The following is a 16,453-nucleotide window of genomic DNA, read 5'->3' on the forward strand; positions in this document are numbered from 1 at the left end:
ACACACGCAAGAGAGACGAGAGACAATATCGTGAGCCGAGGTTGAAGCGCAAGTCCACGTCGGTCTTGCTTGAACGGAGATGGAAGACCTTCCAATCATCTGGCTACGAGCCAGCGTGTGTGCAGACATCTTGTGATGGTCAGTTAAAAAAGTTGTTGATCCAGATTCGAGAGGGTGCACACGATTCGAGGTCCACACGTCAAACACACACACACACACACACACACACACACACACACACACACACACACACACACACACAGCCCGAGAAAGAAGAGACAAGACCGTGGATGAATTGCATTTCTGAGCTCATTGGCGCTTCACGCCTTGGGAGGCCTCTTCTTGACATCCTCGTAGTTGACCGGCTGGATGTACACCTTGGGCTCAACGCCTCCCGCACCCTGGTAGCCCTTATGCCAATCATACCCGATCGCATAGGCAAAGATGGTGGCATCCCTGTTGAACCCAATCGCAGTGATAGGCTGCTTGGCAGGATTCGTCTTGAGCAGCTCCTTGGGCGCGTTGGCCGGTCCTTTGGTCTCCATTGTCTTCAACCGAGTTCTCGACTGCTTGCACCAGAAGTTGATGCTTCCATCGGCACCACCAGTGGCAAACGTGCCGTGCACATTGAAGGCGATGCAGTTGACCGGGTAGAGGTGTGATTCGTTGCGGGGCACCTCGGGGTGATCGGCGTTGGCGCGACGATGGCATTTGAAAGCAAACTTCTTGACCTTGTTGTCCTTGTCTGGTGGATCGTGAAAGTATTGTACGCCTACACGGCCTTCGACACCTCCGAGTGCGTAGCCGTCGCCATCCGGCAGTACAGCCATCGAGCGTGTTTGGTACTTGAGCGGAGATTGCTGCTCGGTCAAGGGGGTGATTGAGCCGGTCTCTTCCAGACGGAAGCCCAGCACCATGCGCTCGGCCATAGCCACGACCACGACGTTCTGCACGTTGTCCATAGCGTAACACTTTTCGGGGAGCGTCAACGAATGCACTGCCTGCGGAGACGCCGGGTTGTCAATCTTCCAAATCTTCAGCTGCTTGTCCCAGCCCGCGGTCAACAACACTCCACCGGCCACATTCAACCAGCGCACGCTGCGGATGGTATCGTTGTGCTGTGCCACGACGGTGGGCTGGTTGGTGTTCATGTCAAACATGCGGCACACCTTATCGGCTCCTACGCTAAAGATTTTGGCGCCATCGGTGCTCCAGCACAAGTCGAGAACAGGTGCCTCGTGTGAGTACTGCTGCCATGGCTGCACGGGTGTCGGAGAGGTCTTGTTGATCTGGTAGATGCGTACATTGTTGTCCCAGCTGCCGACGGCGAGGAAGTCGGCAGTGGGCGAAAAGGCGAGGCAGCTGACTGTGTCTGTGGCACCTGGTGTCACTTCTTGATCTTGGTCTCCGCTTGTTTTGGTGGCAGCCGAGGTGTTGATCTGACCAGGGGCGGCCGCAGGACGCGCGCCAAAGGTGCTAGGTGTGGATGCGGATGAAAAGAAGGCCATTGTGAGGAAAAGTAGTGATGATGTTCGATGGCCGTTTCTAACGCTGGCGGATCGAGAGTGAGCGAGTGAAGAGGTGCAGTACGCGCTTAAGCTCAGCTACTTGTAAGGATGGTATATTTGCCCGTTGAAGCCGAGCTGGTAAGCGCCGTAGGAATCACGGTAGCCGAACCTATTCGTTTGGACAGAGTTGCCAGAAATATGTGTCGGCGTATTGGATGCTACGAGTAGCCGATGTCCTGCGAAAGCGCGTCGAGAGGTGGTAGAGTTGCTGCGCTGTCGACGCCAAGAAAAGTCGAGTGGTTGCGCCGTCGCCGTCAATGGCTGCTATTGCTTGCAGACGAGGAGAGTATAGACGATGATGGTGGAGAGCGGTCAAGCCAACAAGCAAACGAAAAGTTGCCGCAAAATCGACTTTCTTCCGCATCTGCATTTTTGCTACTGCGCTTTCACATATGTGCCGTTCTGCTGCCTCTTTTTTCTTTCTTGACAAAGGAAACGCCCTCCAACGCCAACACCAAGCTTTCGACGCGTCACGTGACCTTCCCATCGAGCCGGTCTTGCATTTGCGGCAGCATTAGACGGACTCAAGGGTCTTGAAAGCGGTCTAAGTCTGCACGTACGCACCCCACAAGTCAATTGTGCACTATCAGAAGCAACACCAAATGCACGAAAGCACGAAGGCACGAAGGCACGAAGGCACGATTTTGCGATAGCATTACGATGACGAACAAAGACAAAGGTGTTGTTTCACAAGATCAACGGGCAAGTAGCGCAAAGCCAGCAGCAATTCATGCTTTCGCAAAAGCATCTTCAGCCTAGCGCACCGCAAACTCTATTTCAGTACAAATGCGACGCCGCATCTATGCCTTGTCAGTGCCTGTGTAGTGGTTGGCAGCGGCAGCATCCACAGGGTCGAGCACCTCCTCCTCAGCCAACAAACGTTCTGCCTCGAGCGCAGCAATGCATCCGGTGCCTGCACTGGTAATCGCCTGACGGTACTTTTTGTCCGCCACGTCACCGGCAGCAAAGACACCTTTGACCGAAGTCTGAGCGGTGCCTGGCGTGGTGATGATGTATCCGTCGCTGTCAAGTTCGACCTGGCCCTTGACGAGCGAGGTGGCGGGCAGATGTCCGATGGCGTAAAAGAGACCGTTGGCGTCCATGTCGCGCTCCTCGTTGGACTTGGTGTCCTTGACGCGCACCGCTTGCAACAACTCGCCATCGCCCTTGGCCTCGGTGGGGACCGTGTTGAAGTGCACTGTCACCTTGGGGTGGGCCAGCAGACGCTTGGCCATGATCTTGGATGCACGCAGCTCGTCTCGACGCACCAACACGTGCACGTGCGAGGCGTACTTGGTGAGGTACATGGCCTCCTCGGCCGCACTGTCACCGCCACCCACCACGACGAGCGGCTTGTTGCGGAAGATGGGAACCGCACCGTCGCAAACAGCACACGCCGAGATACCGCTCTGCCAGTACGTGTCCTCGCCGGGCAAGTGCATGCGCTTGGCGCTGGCTCCCGTGGCAATGATGAGCGTCTCCGTGAGTTCAGGAGCCTGGTCCTCGGCATACTCGCGCCAGAACTTAAAAGGTCGTGACGAGAGGTCGAGTTTCGAGATGGTCTCGGTGTGGATCTCGGTTCCAAATCGCACCGACTGCGCGCGGAACTTGTCCATGATCTCGGGACCACGGATGCCGTCGGGGAAACCGGGGAAATTTTCGACATCGGTGGTGGTGGTCAGCTGTCCTCCTGGTGCGAGACCGTTGGCGAGCATACCCTCGAACAGCACGGGCTCGAGGTTGGCTCGTGCCAGGTAGATGGCGGCAGTGTGGCCGGCCGGACCCGAGCCGATGATGACCACCTTGTGGACCTTGGAGGAGGAAGAAGCACCGTTGGCGTGTTCAGTCATGGTGTCGGTTGTAGATGGAGAAGAGGAAGACGAGTGTCGGATCGAAGAGACGGCAGAAAGTGCTGCGAGAGGGCCAGTAGCTCGAGAGGCTCGAGTCGAGGAAGTGCTGCTGCTCCTGCTGTTGTTGTAAGTGCGAGAGCGAGAGTAGGTCGAGAAGCTAGAACGAGCTTGGTGTCCAAGGGTACTGCTTGCTGCCAAATTGGATAGGTTGATGCTAGTGAGGAAAGCCGAGCGTAATGACGACCGGGCCAAGCTCATATAAGAGGAAATGGCGAGATGGGAGGTCAAAGACAGTTGATGGTGCTGGTGGTGGATGTGTGAGAGAGGAGAGAGAAGAAAGCGGAGTAATCAGGTATGTGTAACATCGTCTCTCCACGGTAAACGCTCTCCGGAGCCGTTTCCAGAGGCGGTGAGAGAGAGAGCGTTTTGGAAGCGAATCGATCTTCTCAGCCAATTCGCTCGCAATTTCCAGCCGGGACAAACGAAGCCGAAGTTGAAAAAGGACGCCTGAGCTTGAGTGCCGGTCGTCCAAGGATAGAGACTGGCCAAGTGCTACCGCCACCGGGCGACTGGACGAGAAGGTCGCCAATTTTTACGGCCTAACTCCGAGAGGGTTGAAATCCAACTTCTTCGTCACGCTCTCTTGCCTCTTTGGCTCGTTCGTTTGAAACTGATCGAAACTAACATGCAGAGATGCCAAAAAATCCGAAACACACCACCTCTAGCAATCCTAACCTTGTCTCGATGCGCCGTTGAGGTTGAGGTATGCACTGGACGAGATCGATCCAAGACGGTAACGGAAGACCCTTTTCGACTATCCAAGGCAAAGGAAGGAAGATCATAAAGATCATAAAGAGCGTATAGCAGAACAAGAGCTTCGAGGCAGGGGTCACTGCCCGCCAGCAGGGCGAGCTCGGACGTCCACCGCGCTCCACACAGAAATACGAGATAGACGGCGCCAAAAGACCAACACTAACAACTGAAGCCTTGCAGTCGAGCCTTTCCCTCTTCACCTCACTGACAGCACAATCATGGTCATTCTCTAGTGGCAGCATTCGGCACGCACACACGATCCCTTAATGTACGACTGCACTGCCGGGTATGTTGTTGATGCATTTGCTAACGAGAGTGCCATGGATCTACATCTTGCATACGATCCATGGCTCATTTTGCAATTTGCTTGAGCGCCTCCTTGATGGTGTACTCCATCTCCTCGAGATCGTTGGTGGCCACACGCGTGATCTGACACTTGAGCGCCTTCTCGATTTGGTCCATGTACGACCAACTCTGCTGGTCGTGCACAAAGTTGATCGAAACACCTTTGCGGCCGAAGCGACCCGTTCGTCCGATACGGTGCAGATACGTCTCGGCATCGGCCTCGCCGGTCTGTGTCAGCGGCATGTCGTAGTTGATCACCAGCGTCACCTGCTGGATGTCGATTCCTCGCGCGATCACATTGGTCGAGATGAGCACTTTGCTCTTGCCATCGCGGAACGCGTCGATGGTACGATCACGGTCCGCCGTCTCGAGTCGTCCATGAAGCGAGTCGACCTTGTGGCCTTCCTGGGTCATCTTTTGCGCGATGCGATCCGCAGTCTCACGCTTGGCGCAGAAGATGATACTCTGTCCGATGGTGAGCAGGTTGTACAGCTCCACCAGCACCTCGTACTTGTGGTCCTCGTCCCTGCAGTCCATGTAGAACTGCTTGATGCCTTCCACCGACAGCTCCTCCTGCTTGAGTCGGATCTCATTGGCACCCGGTGCGATGCGCACCGCAAAGTCGTACACGTTGGCGGGGAATGTGGCCGAAAAAAGCACCAGCTGGCACGTCTTGGGCATCGTGTTCTTGACGCGGATCGACTGTTCGCCCAACGACTGCTGGTCCAGCATGTTGTCCGCTTCGTCGAGCACGAACACTTTGATCGCAGCCGTCTCGATGCCCTTGGATTTGATCATGTCGAACGTCTTGCCTGGTGTGCCAACGATGAGCTGTGCATCAATCTTTTCACCGCGCTTGACTGCGTCGGGTAAGCAGAGGCTCGTGGTGACGTTGGTGAACTTGGACATGGTCTGCACCACATCCATGATCTGACGCGCCAGCTCGCGCGATGGCGCCAGCACGATAGCTTGTGGCTTTTTCAGATCGTAGTCGATGCGCGAGAGCATGGTGAGGATGAAAGCGGCGGTCTTGCCCGTTCCTGATTGCGACTGGCCAATCATGTTCTTGGGTGGGTTCTGGAGAAGCAACGGCAATGCCTTTTCTTGGATTTTGGATGGCTTCTGGTACTTCATAGCGTAGATGCCCTTGAGCAGGTTCTCGTGCAAACCGAGCGCTTCGAAGCTCTTGGCAGAGTAGAGTGGAGAGTTGGGATCCGCCTGCTGATCGGCGAGCGTCACCTGAACTTCATGTGAAGACTCGCGCAGATTGGATTCGGCGGGCTCGTCCTTGGTCGTCGCTTCGGTTGGCTTTGCGGCATTTTCCTTATCCTTGCCAGACATGAGTCCAGAGATGCCCGAGGCGATCTCGTTGACCTTGCTATCCGTGGCAGGCGCTGTAGCAGCCTTATCTTTGCTGTCGCTCATGTTGGATATATGAGCCGAATGTTCGAGTACGCTGCGGCTGCTGTTCTCGAGATGGTGATGACAATGATGATGTCAAGAAACGAATCCAACGTTTCTCTTGTCTCTGTCCTTTCTTCGTGTTGGTGTGGAGTGCCATTTTTCATTTAGCTTTCTCTCTGGCTCGTGCGAAAGGCTAGAGAAAGCTCGGAAGCAGCCAAAGCGTGATCGACTGCCCGTTGAAATGACTAACAATGTAAATATACTTCAATCTCACATTGTTTAGGACGCAGAAGTTCACAGACAAGTGTTGGTTTGTGACGCGCTTTGTGGAAGTGCGAACTCCAACGCGTAAATCAGCGCGAACCTTAGAGAGCGCATTCGACTCTTACAAATCGACGTTGGAGAAGAGCTTCTAAAAGACTGAGATCAACGTTGCTTCTCGCTCGTCACCATGCTCGCTCATACACACTCACGGAAACTCAAAGAATAGACGGACCGACAGCACACGAGCTCATATCAGAGGTCGCCACAGAGAAAGGGAGACGTATCGAGGAATCAAGCAAGAACGGCACTGCGCATCCGCTCACCGCTCGACGACGGACCCTGTAACAATGACAACAGCTACCGACCCCACCTCGCTGCTGACGGCATGGCTGCAGCGCGACAAGAAACTCGTCACCTATCGCCTGCTCAGCCGAGAGCTGCGCATCCATGTCGACGAAGCAAAGAAGCAACTAGCTGCCTTCTACAAGTCGCACAAGGACAAGTCCGATCTCGACGCCACCTATATCGTCATTGGCACTTCAGCAGCCGGTCCAGCACAGGCTCGTGACGTCACGTCAACAGCAAGCGACAGTCAGGCAGACCAAGACGCTGAGGAGAAACCCGTTGCGTCTTCCTCGACGCCCAGCTCGTCCTTTGCACCACCACCAAGCTTTCTCGACTCGCGTGTAACACACCGCCAGACGACAGCCAATGTCTCGAGCCAAGTCATCCGTCTCATCCCGGCGGACGATCTCGATCAAGCACGATCATCCCTCGACCAGATCTCTTCGTGCCACATCTACTCATTATCGCCCGGCCGTCTTCGCGATGCAACGCAGCTCACGGCTGTACAGCACGACCTGCACACACAGCAAAAGTACACCGACACTTGGCAGCAGACCAACCGTGGTGCCGATCTAGGCGTCGTTATCAATCCCAACATCAAGGACAATTACGATCCGACCAAGTCGATTCCCAGTCTGGGAGCAGCGAGCGCACCTGCTTTGCCGCCCAGCAACCGCAACGCTATGAGTCAGATCAAGCAGGAGCCAGATACAAAGGCCTCCTCAACACCCACTGCAAAGTCGACGACAGCAGCGCCACCCGCATCATCAGCAGGCGGCAAGAAGGCCGGACTGGACTGGAGTAGAGCCAAGCCCAAAGGGCCGCAGTCGGATTCAAAGTCTACTGCTGCTGTCACCAAGGAAGCGGCCAGCTCGACCAAACGCTCGTCGGCGAGAAAAGCCTTGTTGGGCAGTGACGACGAGGACGATCATGACGACAGCAGCACAAAGCCTATCCTTGTCGATGACGAAGAGGACGAGGACGAGGACGACGGGAAGCCGGAAAAGCTTGGTTACGCAGATGACGACGATGACGACGACGATATGGCGGATCCCGTACAAGGTGCAGCGCGCAGAGGCACGGGTAAACGCGCCGATGCCGGATCGCAGAGCAAAGCGCAACAAGCGGCGCAACGCAAAGAGCTCGAAGCTATGATGGACAGTGATGCTGACGATGACGATGCGACGCAAGTGGTCGGGCCTAGCGGCGGTGGCGCGGGGTACACCGAAAGCACAGGTCAGGGCAAAGATCTGGATCCAGATGTGGAAATGGCGGATTCCACCGTCACGGACACCATGGATGGCTCTGCAGCCACTGCAGCCAAACGCCGTGTTCGCAAGAAACGCAAGATTGGTAGCAAAAAGGTGCGCACCAAGGACGAGCGCGGATACACAGTGACGAAAACCGTCGACGAGTACGAGTCGTATTCCTCGGACGAATCCGACACGCCCGTCGTCGTTGGCTCGAAACGCAGTAACGGAACAACGCAAAGGAAAGAGACGACCGAGTCACGATCCACGTCGACTTCGGCGTCGGCGAGTCCCGCGCCCCCTGCGCCGCCAGCTAAACCGACACCGGCAGCAGCATCGAGCAGCAACAGCTCAGGTCTGCGCAAGTCTTCTTCGGGAGGCGCTGCACCGACATCAGCGAAAAAGGGACAGCAGAGTCTCAACAGCTTTTTCACTCGCAAACCTAAAGACAAGTGACGTGGTTGCTGCTCTGCTTTGCATTTGCTCACCACTGCAGGCAGTCGCTCTTTCGAATTGCAATCTATGCGACAAGACGTATGTCTTTCGACGGCAAAAGTGGTGCTGGACGGTCAGTTTTCTGTCTGTAGCTCTGAGGTGATTGTGTTCGCGGATACGGTCGCTGTGGTCTGTGACGATGGTTGTAGGGCATCGTCATCTGAAGCAGCGTTGTTGGCCTTTTCCCAGGGCTTGAGCGGTCTGCTCATGGTCGCTTGTGTTGGAGGCTGTTCGTTGATCTTGAGCGGGATGTCGCGAATGCCTGGGATCTGGTCTGTTTTGCCCGTGGTGATGAGCTCGACAATCGCGTCAAAAGACGCTGGATAGGGCTCCTTGTCCTGTGCCTTTGTTTCGTCTACCTGTGATGCGACGCCAGCACCATTGGTATCAGCTAGTGAGGTGTTCGACGCAAGCCAAGCCTTGTAGTCGGCATAATCGACCTGGTTTCCCGTCCTCTGCGACCAGAAAAACACCTTGGCACGCTTCTTGGTCTCTTCGATCTGCTCCGGTGCGACGCCAGACGATTGCATGGGGCCAATGATGGTCTGGATGCCAGCCTGGAATTCGGCATCGGACTCGTCGAACTGTGTCAGCGCGGTATACACAGCTTCGCGGTCGTACGGGATTGAGGGAAGTGTTGATTCGGCCTGCATAGTGTGCTTGTTGATCGTCTGCGTTTGATGCTGGGCGGTGATGGTGGATGTCGGTGATCACAATGCGAGAGAGTACCGGTTCATGTCTGTTGCCTTTGAGCCGGTTCGACAGCGTTGTGGAGGCGGCGAATGGAAACACGTGATCTCACATTTTGATATAATTTGCGGGAAAAGTTGGATTTTTTTGAGAAGAAATGCTTCGTTTTTTGACGTTTTCCTTTCCTTTCCTTTCCTCCTCCGCTTTCTCACCCTGCCCACCATCCATCATCAAACGAAGGCGGCCACTGAAATGTCGTCCGAGCCAACCGTACAGACACCAGTTGCCGCTGTGTCTGCAGCTGCGGTTACGGCTAGTAGTGATGCCAGCGCTGTTGCAGCAGAAGCTGGACCTAGCAACCTAACCACCACCAACGCTAAGCCTCCGCGCCAAACCCAGCCAAATCAGCAGCGCCCACGCCAGTCCAACGCACCGCAACGCCTCACCTCGGTACAGCTTCGAAAGCGTCTGCACTACATTGCGTCTGGATCCACCGTCATTCTCAAGCTGCCATCCGGTCGCACAAAAGCAGCCGAGATTATGCCCGGCAAACAGGTCAGTCTGGGCAAGTTTGGCAGCTTCAGGGCGGATGACCTCATCGGTATGCCTTATGGTTTCACCTACGAGATTCAGCCTGATGCCACTGCAGCTTCATCTCAGAGCCAAGGCGTTTCGCATAAGCAGCAGAACGGGAAAGGGGCCGGTGGCAAGAAGGGAGGAGCAGCACCGACTGCATCGAACGCCGGCTCGCTCAAACTGGTCATCAACCGTACCTTGGGCGATCTCGAGACCGAGGCCAGCGAGACGGTCGAAACAACAGCGACCAACGAGCACATCAACGACGATGGATCCGCGCAGAAGCTCACCTATGTTGATATCCAGCAACTCAAGAACAAGGGCATCTCGGGGCGAGAGATCATCGAACAGCAACTGGCGGGCTCGGAATCGTTTGCAAACCGCACCGTCTACTCGCAGGCCAAGTACGTGGCGCGCAAGGAGCAGAAGCATCTCAAGCTGTTCACGCCCCTGCAACCGGATTTCGGCAACGTGTGCGACTTCTGGTTCGACAAGGCACCTGAAAAGATCCGCTTTATTCGCAAGGATGCGCTGTCGCAGGTGTTGAGCTTTGGCAGTGTGCGGCCGGGTGGCCGGTACTTGGTGGTCGATGGCGTGTCTGGATTGCTTGCCGGGGCTGTGTTGGAGCGCATGGGAGGAGATGGGACGCTGATTGCGATCAACGACGCCGAATCGCCGCCTGCGTTTGACATCCTCCCGTATTTCAACCTGCCTGCACAGGCGACCAAAAACGTGCTCAAGGTGATCAACTGGGCGGCGACGGAGCCGGACTATGCACCTGTGTTTAGCAACCAAGATGTCGAACCCGCCTCGTTGTCGTCGACATCGGCATCTCGAACGAGCAAGGACAAGCAGCGCGATCGCAAGCGCCAAGCCAACTTTCGCCACGTCGACCGCGTCCGCTCCGACTTTTTCGCCGGTGACTTTGACGCGGTTCTCATCGCATGCCACTACGATCCGATGAGCATCCTCCGTCGTCTCAAGCCGCACCTGGGCGGATCGGCGAGCGTTGTCGTGCACAGCCCCTACCTGCAACCACTGGCAGAGGCGCATTCCAAGCTAAGGGGTGACGAGGAATTCATCAACATCAGTGTGACAGAGCCTTGGTTGCGCAAGTACCAGGTGCTGCCGGGCAGGACTCATCCGGAGATGACGACGAGCAGCACGGCTGGCTTTATACTGCATGCGTTGAGGGTGTTTGGCGAGGCACAAGCGCTCCAGATGCGTGCGGAGTATCTGGCATCACTGGAGCAGGGAGAACACACAGCCAAGGGCGAGAAGGTTACGGTCACGGCTGAAGAGAGCGGCAAGCGAGAGCTGCAAGAGGTGGCTGCACATGCAGACGAGGAGCGCGATGCAAAGCGAGTGAGAACAGAAGAGACGACAACGACAGAAGCTCAGACAGTAGCATAGAGGCACTGAACATAGATCAAGCAAACATCATTCCAGCATCATCTGGCATTCATATCCAGGCTACCAAGCGGTCAAAGTGTGTGACACATGATCCGACAGCATTGCAGCAGGGGCAAGTGAGCGTCGATGGATGAGGATGAAGAATTCGAGCTTTGTTAGGCCGCTACAACAATTTGGCATATCTTATTTTCTCCACCGCGAAAAGAACGACGTCGACGAGCTTTTGGACCCTTCTGCGCTCTCACTCGACTCGGTCTCGCCTTGACTTCATCAGCCATTCATCGTCGACGACGAAGCACAACACGACATCGACCTTTTTGTTCCGCAGCAAGAATCACTCACAGCGTCTCTCACAATCACACGGATATGTCGACGACCCACAATCCATACTCAATACCCGCCTCGGCGTCCGGGTCGACGACACCGCCGTACCCGCCTTCGTCGTCTTCGTCGTCTGCCGTGCCTCCGCCGTCGATCGATGCAACGGGAGTGAATGGCGTCGTGCGCGGCGCGAAACCGGACAGCAACGTGATGTTCTGCGTCGTATGCGCCTCGAACCAGAACCGCTCCATGGCAGCGCACTCTTTACTCGCCAAATCCGGGTTCAACGTGACCTCTGCCGGCACGGGGTCAGCGGTACGCCTACCGGGCCCCAAGATCAACCTGCCCAACATCTACCCCTTCGGAACGGCGTATACAGACATCATTGAAGATCTGAACAGCAAGGATCCGCGTCTGTACTGGGCCAACGGCTTGATGACCATGCTGAACCGGAACAAGGACGTGAAGCGTGCGCCGGAGCGGTGGCAGGAGACCAAGTATGCGGCGGACATCGTGATCACGTGCGAGGAGAGGTGCTTTGATGCCGTGTGCGAGGATCTATTCAACCGGGGCGGCGAGCTGAACCGACCGGTGCATGTGATCAATGTCGAGATCAAGGACAATCACGAAGAGGCCATCGCTGCGGGCAAGGCGATCTTGGACCTGGCAAATGCGGTAAGTTTTACGGTCTACGAGTTCAAGGCACATATTCAAGTAGCAGGCTACTGACCACTATTTTGATAATATGTGATGATAAAACACAGATCGCCGCATCACAAGACATCGACGCCGAAATGGACGCCCTCCTGGAACGACATCAGCAAACGCATCCGCATGCCCTCTTGCACACGGTTGCGTATTACTAGCAATGTCAAAAGCTCATTTTTCGTTGTCATGAAGCCAGCCAGGTACAGCTCCAAACGGCGTGGCAGCGATAGAGTGAAGGACCAGATGAGATGAGAAATGCAGAATGAAAGAACAAGCCAAACGCGAGCGTATTTGATGTATGTACAGAGAGACACGGGTAACGCGGGTGATGGATGCGACCTAGTAGCGACAAGGGGAGAAGAACGGGGTTGCGCTGTGCAGAAGAAGAACGATGCGAACAGATGAATGATCAAGAAAAATGCTCGAGGCTATGGGCAGGAGAGTCGGCAAGGGGCCGCCTGTCTGTGGTATAGATGGCGGCCCTCAACGTCGCCCCCCACTGCACGCCTGCAGTTGTTGCAAGGTTCGATGCACCGCGGATATCCTGAAGGCGGGAGAACGAAAGAGATGCAAGGATCGGTATGTGATGGCGTTGGTTGGGCCATCAAAGCAAGACACACTTCTTCTTCCCCCCGCTCGAGCCACCACCACCGCCGCCTCTCCTGCCCCAACCTTTCTTCCTACACGCCTCCCTGATGGCAGTATCAAATACATGTTGTACGCCATCCTTGGTCTTTGCCGAGCACTCTACGTATTTTGCCGCACCGATCTCGTCTGCCACTTGCTGTCCCTGTGCGGGCGTGACCGGCTTGGTACCCTGCGCCTGGAGCATCTTCAAGCTCTCGGGATCGCGCCTGAGATCGGTCTTCAACCCGACCAAGAGGATCGGCACACCCTCGCAAAAATGATTGATCTCTGGGAACCACTTGTCCTGCACATTGGCCAAGCTGGTGGGGAAGTCGACGGCGAAGCAGATGAGAATGACGTCGGATTCCGGGTAGGAGAGCGGACGGAGGCGATCGTACTCTTCCTGACCTGCCGTGTCCCAGAGCGCGAGCTCGATGGTTTTGCCCTCAAACTGGATGATGGGGACGTAGTTCTCGAAGACGGTGGGGATGTATTCAGAGGGGAACTTGTTTTGCGAGTAGACTATCAGGAGGCACGTTTTGCCGCATCCGCCGTCGCCGACGACGACGAGTTTCTTCTTGAGGTCGATCACAGGGCGGCCGGGTTGCTGTTGGAGTTGTCCTTGACCCGGTGGCGCATCAGATAGTGTCGAGCCGCTGCTGTAGCCGTTCATTGTGATGTATTTGCCGATGAGAGGCAGCGTACGTGTTTGCAGGCGAGTGTGCACAAGGATGCTGCCAAGGACGACGATGCAAGGCAAAGGCGATGATGTGCGGTCCAGTACTGTTCGAGAGTGAGACACTTGCGCTGCAAAATGATGGTCCGTGGTCGTCAAGAGCGTCGTCGCCGTACCAAGCTGAGAAAGTTGTCGGTCTGCAAAGTGCAAACTGCACCGTTGAACATCGCTTGCTCGACGAAGGCCAAACCCGACTGGATTGCGAAAAACGAGAAAGTGTTGTTCTACTGAGACAAAGACACAGACAGACGCAGACAGAGACACAGCCTTGCCCTCTTTCTGCAACTTCACGCGCTCCTGCATTGCATTTCGCGCCATTTTCTGGCTGCCTCAGCTGCGAGACAATCGACGGACTCACGTGATGCGTTGGAATAGCTCTAACATCTCGCTCTTCTTCGCGGCTCTTGCTCGCTGAATTCTCAAAGAAAAGCGCAACAGTAGAAGCGCAGGGCGAGCAGTGTTGGTGTGGAGGGACCATAGACGTGACCTGCCATTCTGCTCATCACTCGTTTTTCTTCTTTCTTCTCTCCAACCAACCAACCAACCAACCAGGCAACCACGGTGCTGCGCATCACCACTTCATTTGCGCGTGCGCCTCCTTGTGAAGCGAGGCGAGGAGAGCGTATTCTCATCCTCTCTCGCTACCACCTACCAACAATGCCTCTCTTGCTGCTTGAAAAGGTACCGCTCGGTCCATAAATGCCACATCGATTCCTCCAAATCTCTCTTCTCTTCACAGCGGTCTATTGCCTCTGCTAGCTCAAGCCCTCATAATGGAAGCTGCTTACCAACAGTGCGCCAAGACAGCCAGCTACTATGAGCTACACCAAGGTCTTCAGCCTTTCGTCTACTGGCACGTCACCGAGTCCGTCCAGGAAGGCTACAATCCAGAGGCCATCGGTGAACTTCAACCAGAGGTCGAGGTAGAAGCTCTCGTGCTCGAACGCAGGTCTATCGCTCGTGATCACGCCCTCGGCTTGTTCGTCTCATTGCTCTATTACTATCTCGCACGCCAGTCAGACCCCGCCGATGTCGATGCAGCCATAAACGCCCTCCTTGCCGACTTCGACAAGCATCTAGGCGTAGGTTCCTTTGCTGACTTCCAGCTCGACACAGCCGACATCTATGAGTACATCGAAGAGCAAAGACAGAACGCAGGCCTGATCGCAGACGATCCCGACTGGCATCAGCAGGCAAAGACCAGCGCCAGCATGCAGTGGCCGGTAGTATTCAAAAAGTCGCTCGAGCTCACTCGCTTGGCCTACGTCGAGGCTTGTCACCGCTTTGAACATCATTTTGCCCTTGGCTCACAAGCTGACGCTGCCCTCTTGCAGCTCCTCACCAACCATGAGCTTGCCCGCCTTGCTTCTCGAGCTAAAGCCCAGCCTCGTCACGTTCCTGCTGCTCCTCCCAGCGCAACTATCGACACAGCTACCGCAGCTGGCTACTGGGCCAAACGAACCGGACAAAAACCAGATGATCTCGCCAAGGTCCTGCCGGAGTTCGATCCAAATCATCTGATTCACGCCGGTCAGCAGTTCCGCGCAGCCTGTCTCGACCACGTACGAGCTCAGCAGTCTTCCGAGTCTGGAAAGGACATCAACGCTGTCTTGTCCGAGGCCATCAATTCCGAAACAAACCCGCAACGGCTAGTCGAGCGTGCTGGTCAGCTGTGGACGCCTCAGACAGCTACATCATCGTGGCACGCTGCTGCCGATGACAACGAAGCAACTCTCATAAAAAACGCAAAAGATCTGCTCAGCTCTGCACTGCGCATACTCGGCACGCGCGATAGCGAACGCAACGTCTCCCTGCGAATCGACGCCTATAATCTACGAGGTCACATCAACCGCCGACTTGCTACACTCAAGCCACACCACCAAGCCAACTACCTCAATCGTGCTGTTGACGATTGGTCTGCCAGCGCTGAACTTGATGCCGATCAGAACGACATTATCGACCTTCTGGCCCAGATCAAGAACCAGCTCGAGTCTGTCTCCGATCCCATTCCAGCGCGCTCTGACGACGAGAGGAAGACCTCTTCAGAAAACAGCAACCCGTCCAAGCAGTCTCTCAGGAAGGACTCTGGCAAGCGGTCTAGTCTCCAGCCGTCAGCGTCTGTCCAGCTATCTGCAGGCTCCCCCGCAAAGGGCAGCTCGAGCGACATCAAGCAGAAAAACGTCAAGGATGCCAGCGTCGGCAGCGGCGGCGAAGGGGGCACCATCAAGCCACGAGACAAGACCATCCTCGAATCGCCCTTCTTCCGTTCGGACCTCGTCACAGGTCTGATGGTCGACTCGCTCCTCAACCTCGCATTCCCACACCGTGCACTGCGTGAGACGCTCCGTTTCCCCTCGGCCGCCTCGGTCTCTGCAATCAGCCAAGACTACGTGCCTTTGCTCGACCAGCTCGCCAAGGCTCACCATCAGACCACCAAGGGCTTGACGCCTGAGAACAAGGCGCAATTGCAAACTGCCGTAAAAACGGTCAGCACTGTGCTCGCGCTGCCGGATTTGCAGAGAGCGACGCGCGACGATGCGGCGGGCACGTTGAGGAAGACGAGCTTGCAGTTGGTGCTGGGAACGCTATTTTTGCTGCTCAACGACTTGGTCAAGGCCCAGACGGAGCTCGAGCTCGTGTCGAATGCGTTGAAGCCCAACAACACGCGAGGTGTTGGCCGAGGTGCAGCTCTCAACACCTCGGCAGCACGAGCAGCAGCCACCGAGGCAGATTCTGCAACAGAAGCGCGAGCAGCTGAGCAGACGACATTGCACATGCAGGCACGCGTGCAGGGCCAAACCCTCCTGCTACTAGCTAAATCGTGCTGGATGGCCAACAAAGTTCAAGAGGCGACCAAGTTTTTCAGGTGGTTTGTCAAATGGTATTCCGAGCAGCAGGCGCAACGTGTTACTGATCGCCGTCGAGGTGGCGAGGGTGCGGACAGAACAGACGCGGCGGAGGTCGAGTTGGATCAGATAGACATGGGATGGTGGGATCGAGTCGTGGTCGTGACCAAAGCGTGAGTCCATGAGGTCCACACACAGGTTT

At 55.8% G+C, this 16,453-nt stretch overlaps 9 protein-coding genes across 9 annotated transcripts; 4 read left to right on the plus strand and 5 right to left on the minus strand.

Annotated features, from left to right (window-relative positions):
- Nucleotides 1-320: 320 nt before the first annotated feature.
- EX895_001194 (uncharacterized protein) lies at nt 321-1,508 on the minus strand (the record flags this gene model as incomplete). The annotated part of the gene is made up of 1 exon (XM_029881794.1): nt 321-1,508. One exon carries the CDS (start codon nt 1,506-1,508, stop codon nt 321-323), a length of 1,188 nt encoding a protein of 395 aa, XP_029741882.1.
- An 860-nt stretch (nt 1,509-2,368) lies between these two features.
- On the minus strand, nt 2,369-3,418 carry EX895_001195 (uncharacterized protein; the record flags this gene model as incomplete). Its single annotated transcript, XM_029881795.1, has 1 exon — nt 2,369-3,418. The coding sequence occupies one exon, from the start codon at nt 3,416-3,418 to the stop codon at nt 2,369-2,371; it is 1,050 nt and encodes a 349-aa protein (XP_029741883.1).
- Nucleotides 3,419-4,582: 1,164 nt separating this feature from the next.
- On the minus strand, nt 4,583-6,001 carry EX895_001196 (uncharacterized protein; the record flags this gene model as incomplete). Its single annotated transcript, XM_029881796.1, has 1 exon — nt 4,583-6,001. One exon carries the CDS (start codon nt 5,999-6,001, stop codon nt 4,583-4,585), a length of 1,419 nt encoding a protein of 472 aa, XP_029741884.1.
- Nucleotides 6,002-6,591: 590 nt separating this feature from the next.
- On the plus strand, nt 6,592-8,295 carry EX895_001197 (uncharacterized protein; the record flags this gene model as incomplete). The annotated part of the gene is made up of 1 exon (XM_029881797.1): nt 6,592-8,295. One exon carries the CDS (start codon nt 6,592-6,594, stop codon nt 8,293-8,295), a length of 1,704 nt encoding a protein of 567 aa, XP_029741885.1.
- A 113-nt stretch (nt 8,296-8,408) lies between these two features.
- On the minus strand, nt 8,409-8,987 carry EX895_001198 (uncharacterized protein; the record flags this gene model as incomplete). Its single annotated transcript, XM_029881798.1, has 1 exon — nt 8,409-8,987. The coding sequence occupies one exon, from the start codon at nt 8,985-8,987 to the stop codon at nt 8,409-8,411; it is 579 nt and encodes a 192-aa protein (XP_029741886.1).
- Nucleotides 8,988-9,276: 289 nt separating this feature from the next.
- On the plus strand, nt 9,277-11,013 carry EX895_001199 (uncharacterized protein; the record flags this gene model as incomplete). Its single annotated transcript, XM_029881799.1, has 1 exon — nt 9,277-11,013. The coding sequence occupies one exon, from the start codon at nt 9,277-9,279 to the stop codon at nt 11,011-11,013; it is 1,737 nt and encodes a 578-aa protein (XP_029741887.1).
- A 366-nt stretch (nt 11,014-11,379) lies between these two features.
- EX895_001200 (uncharacterized protein) lies at nt 11,380-12,200 on the plus strand (the record flags this gene model as incomplete). The annotated part of the gene is made up of 2 exons (XM_029881800.1): nt 11,380-12,009; nt 12,099-12,200. 2 exons carry the CDS (start codon nt 11,380-11,382, stop codon nt 12,198-12,200), a joined length of 732 nt encoding a protein of 243 aa, XP_029741888.1.
- Nucleotides 12,201-12,646: 446 nt separating this feature from the next.
- On the minus strand, nt 12,647-13,342 carry EX895_001201 (uncharacterized protein; the record flags this gene model as incomplete). Its single annotated transcript, XM_029881801.1, has 1 exon — nt 12,647-13,342. One exon carries the CDS (start codon nt 13,340-13,342, stop codon nt 12,647-12,649), a length of 696 nt encoding a protein of 231 aa, XP_029741889.1.
- An 836-nt stretch (nt 13,343-14,178) lies between these two features.
- Nucleotides 14,179-16,428, plus strand: EX895_001202 (uncharacterized protein; the record flags this gene model as incomplete). Its single annotated transcript, XM_029881802.1, has 1 exon — nt 14,179-16,428. One exon carries the CDS (start codon nt 14,179-14,181, stop codon nt 16,426-16,428), a length of 2,250 nt encoding a protein of 749 aa, XP_029741890.1.
- Nucleotides 16,429-16,453: the final 25 nt, after the last annotated feature.

This window comes from Sporisorium graminicola, chromosome SGRAM_10, assembly GCF_005498985.1.
Source record: "Sporisorium graminicola strain CBS 10092 chromosome SGRAM_10, whole genome shotgun sequence".
Taxonomy (NCBI): Eukaryota; Fungi; Basidiomycota; class Ustilaginomycetes; order Ustilaginales; family Ustilaginaceae; genus Sporisorium; species Sporisorium graminicola.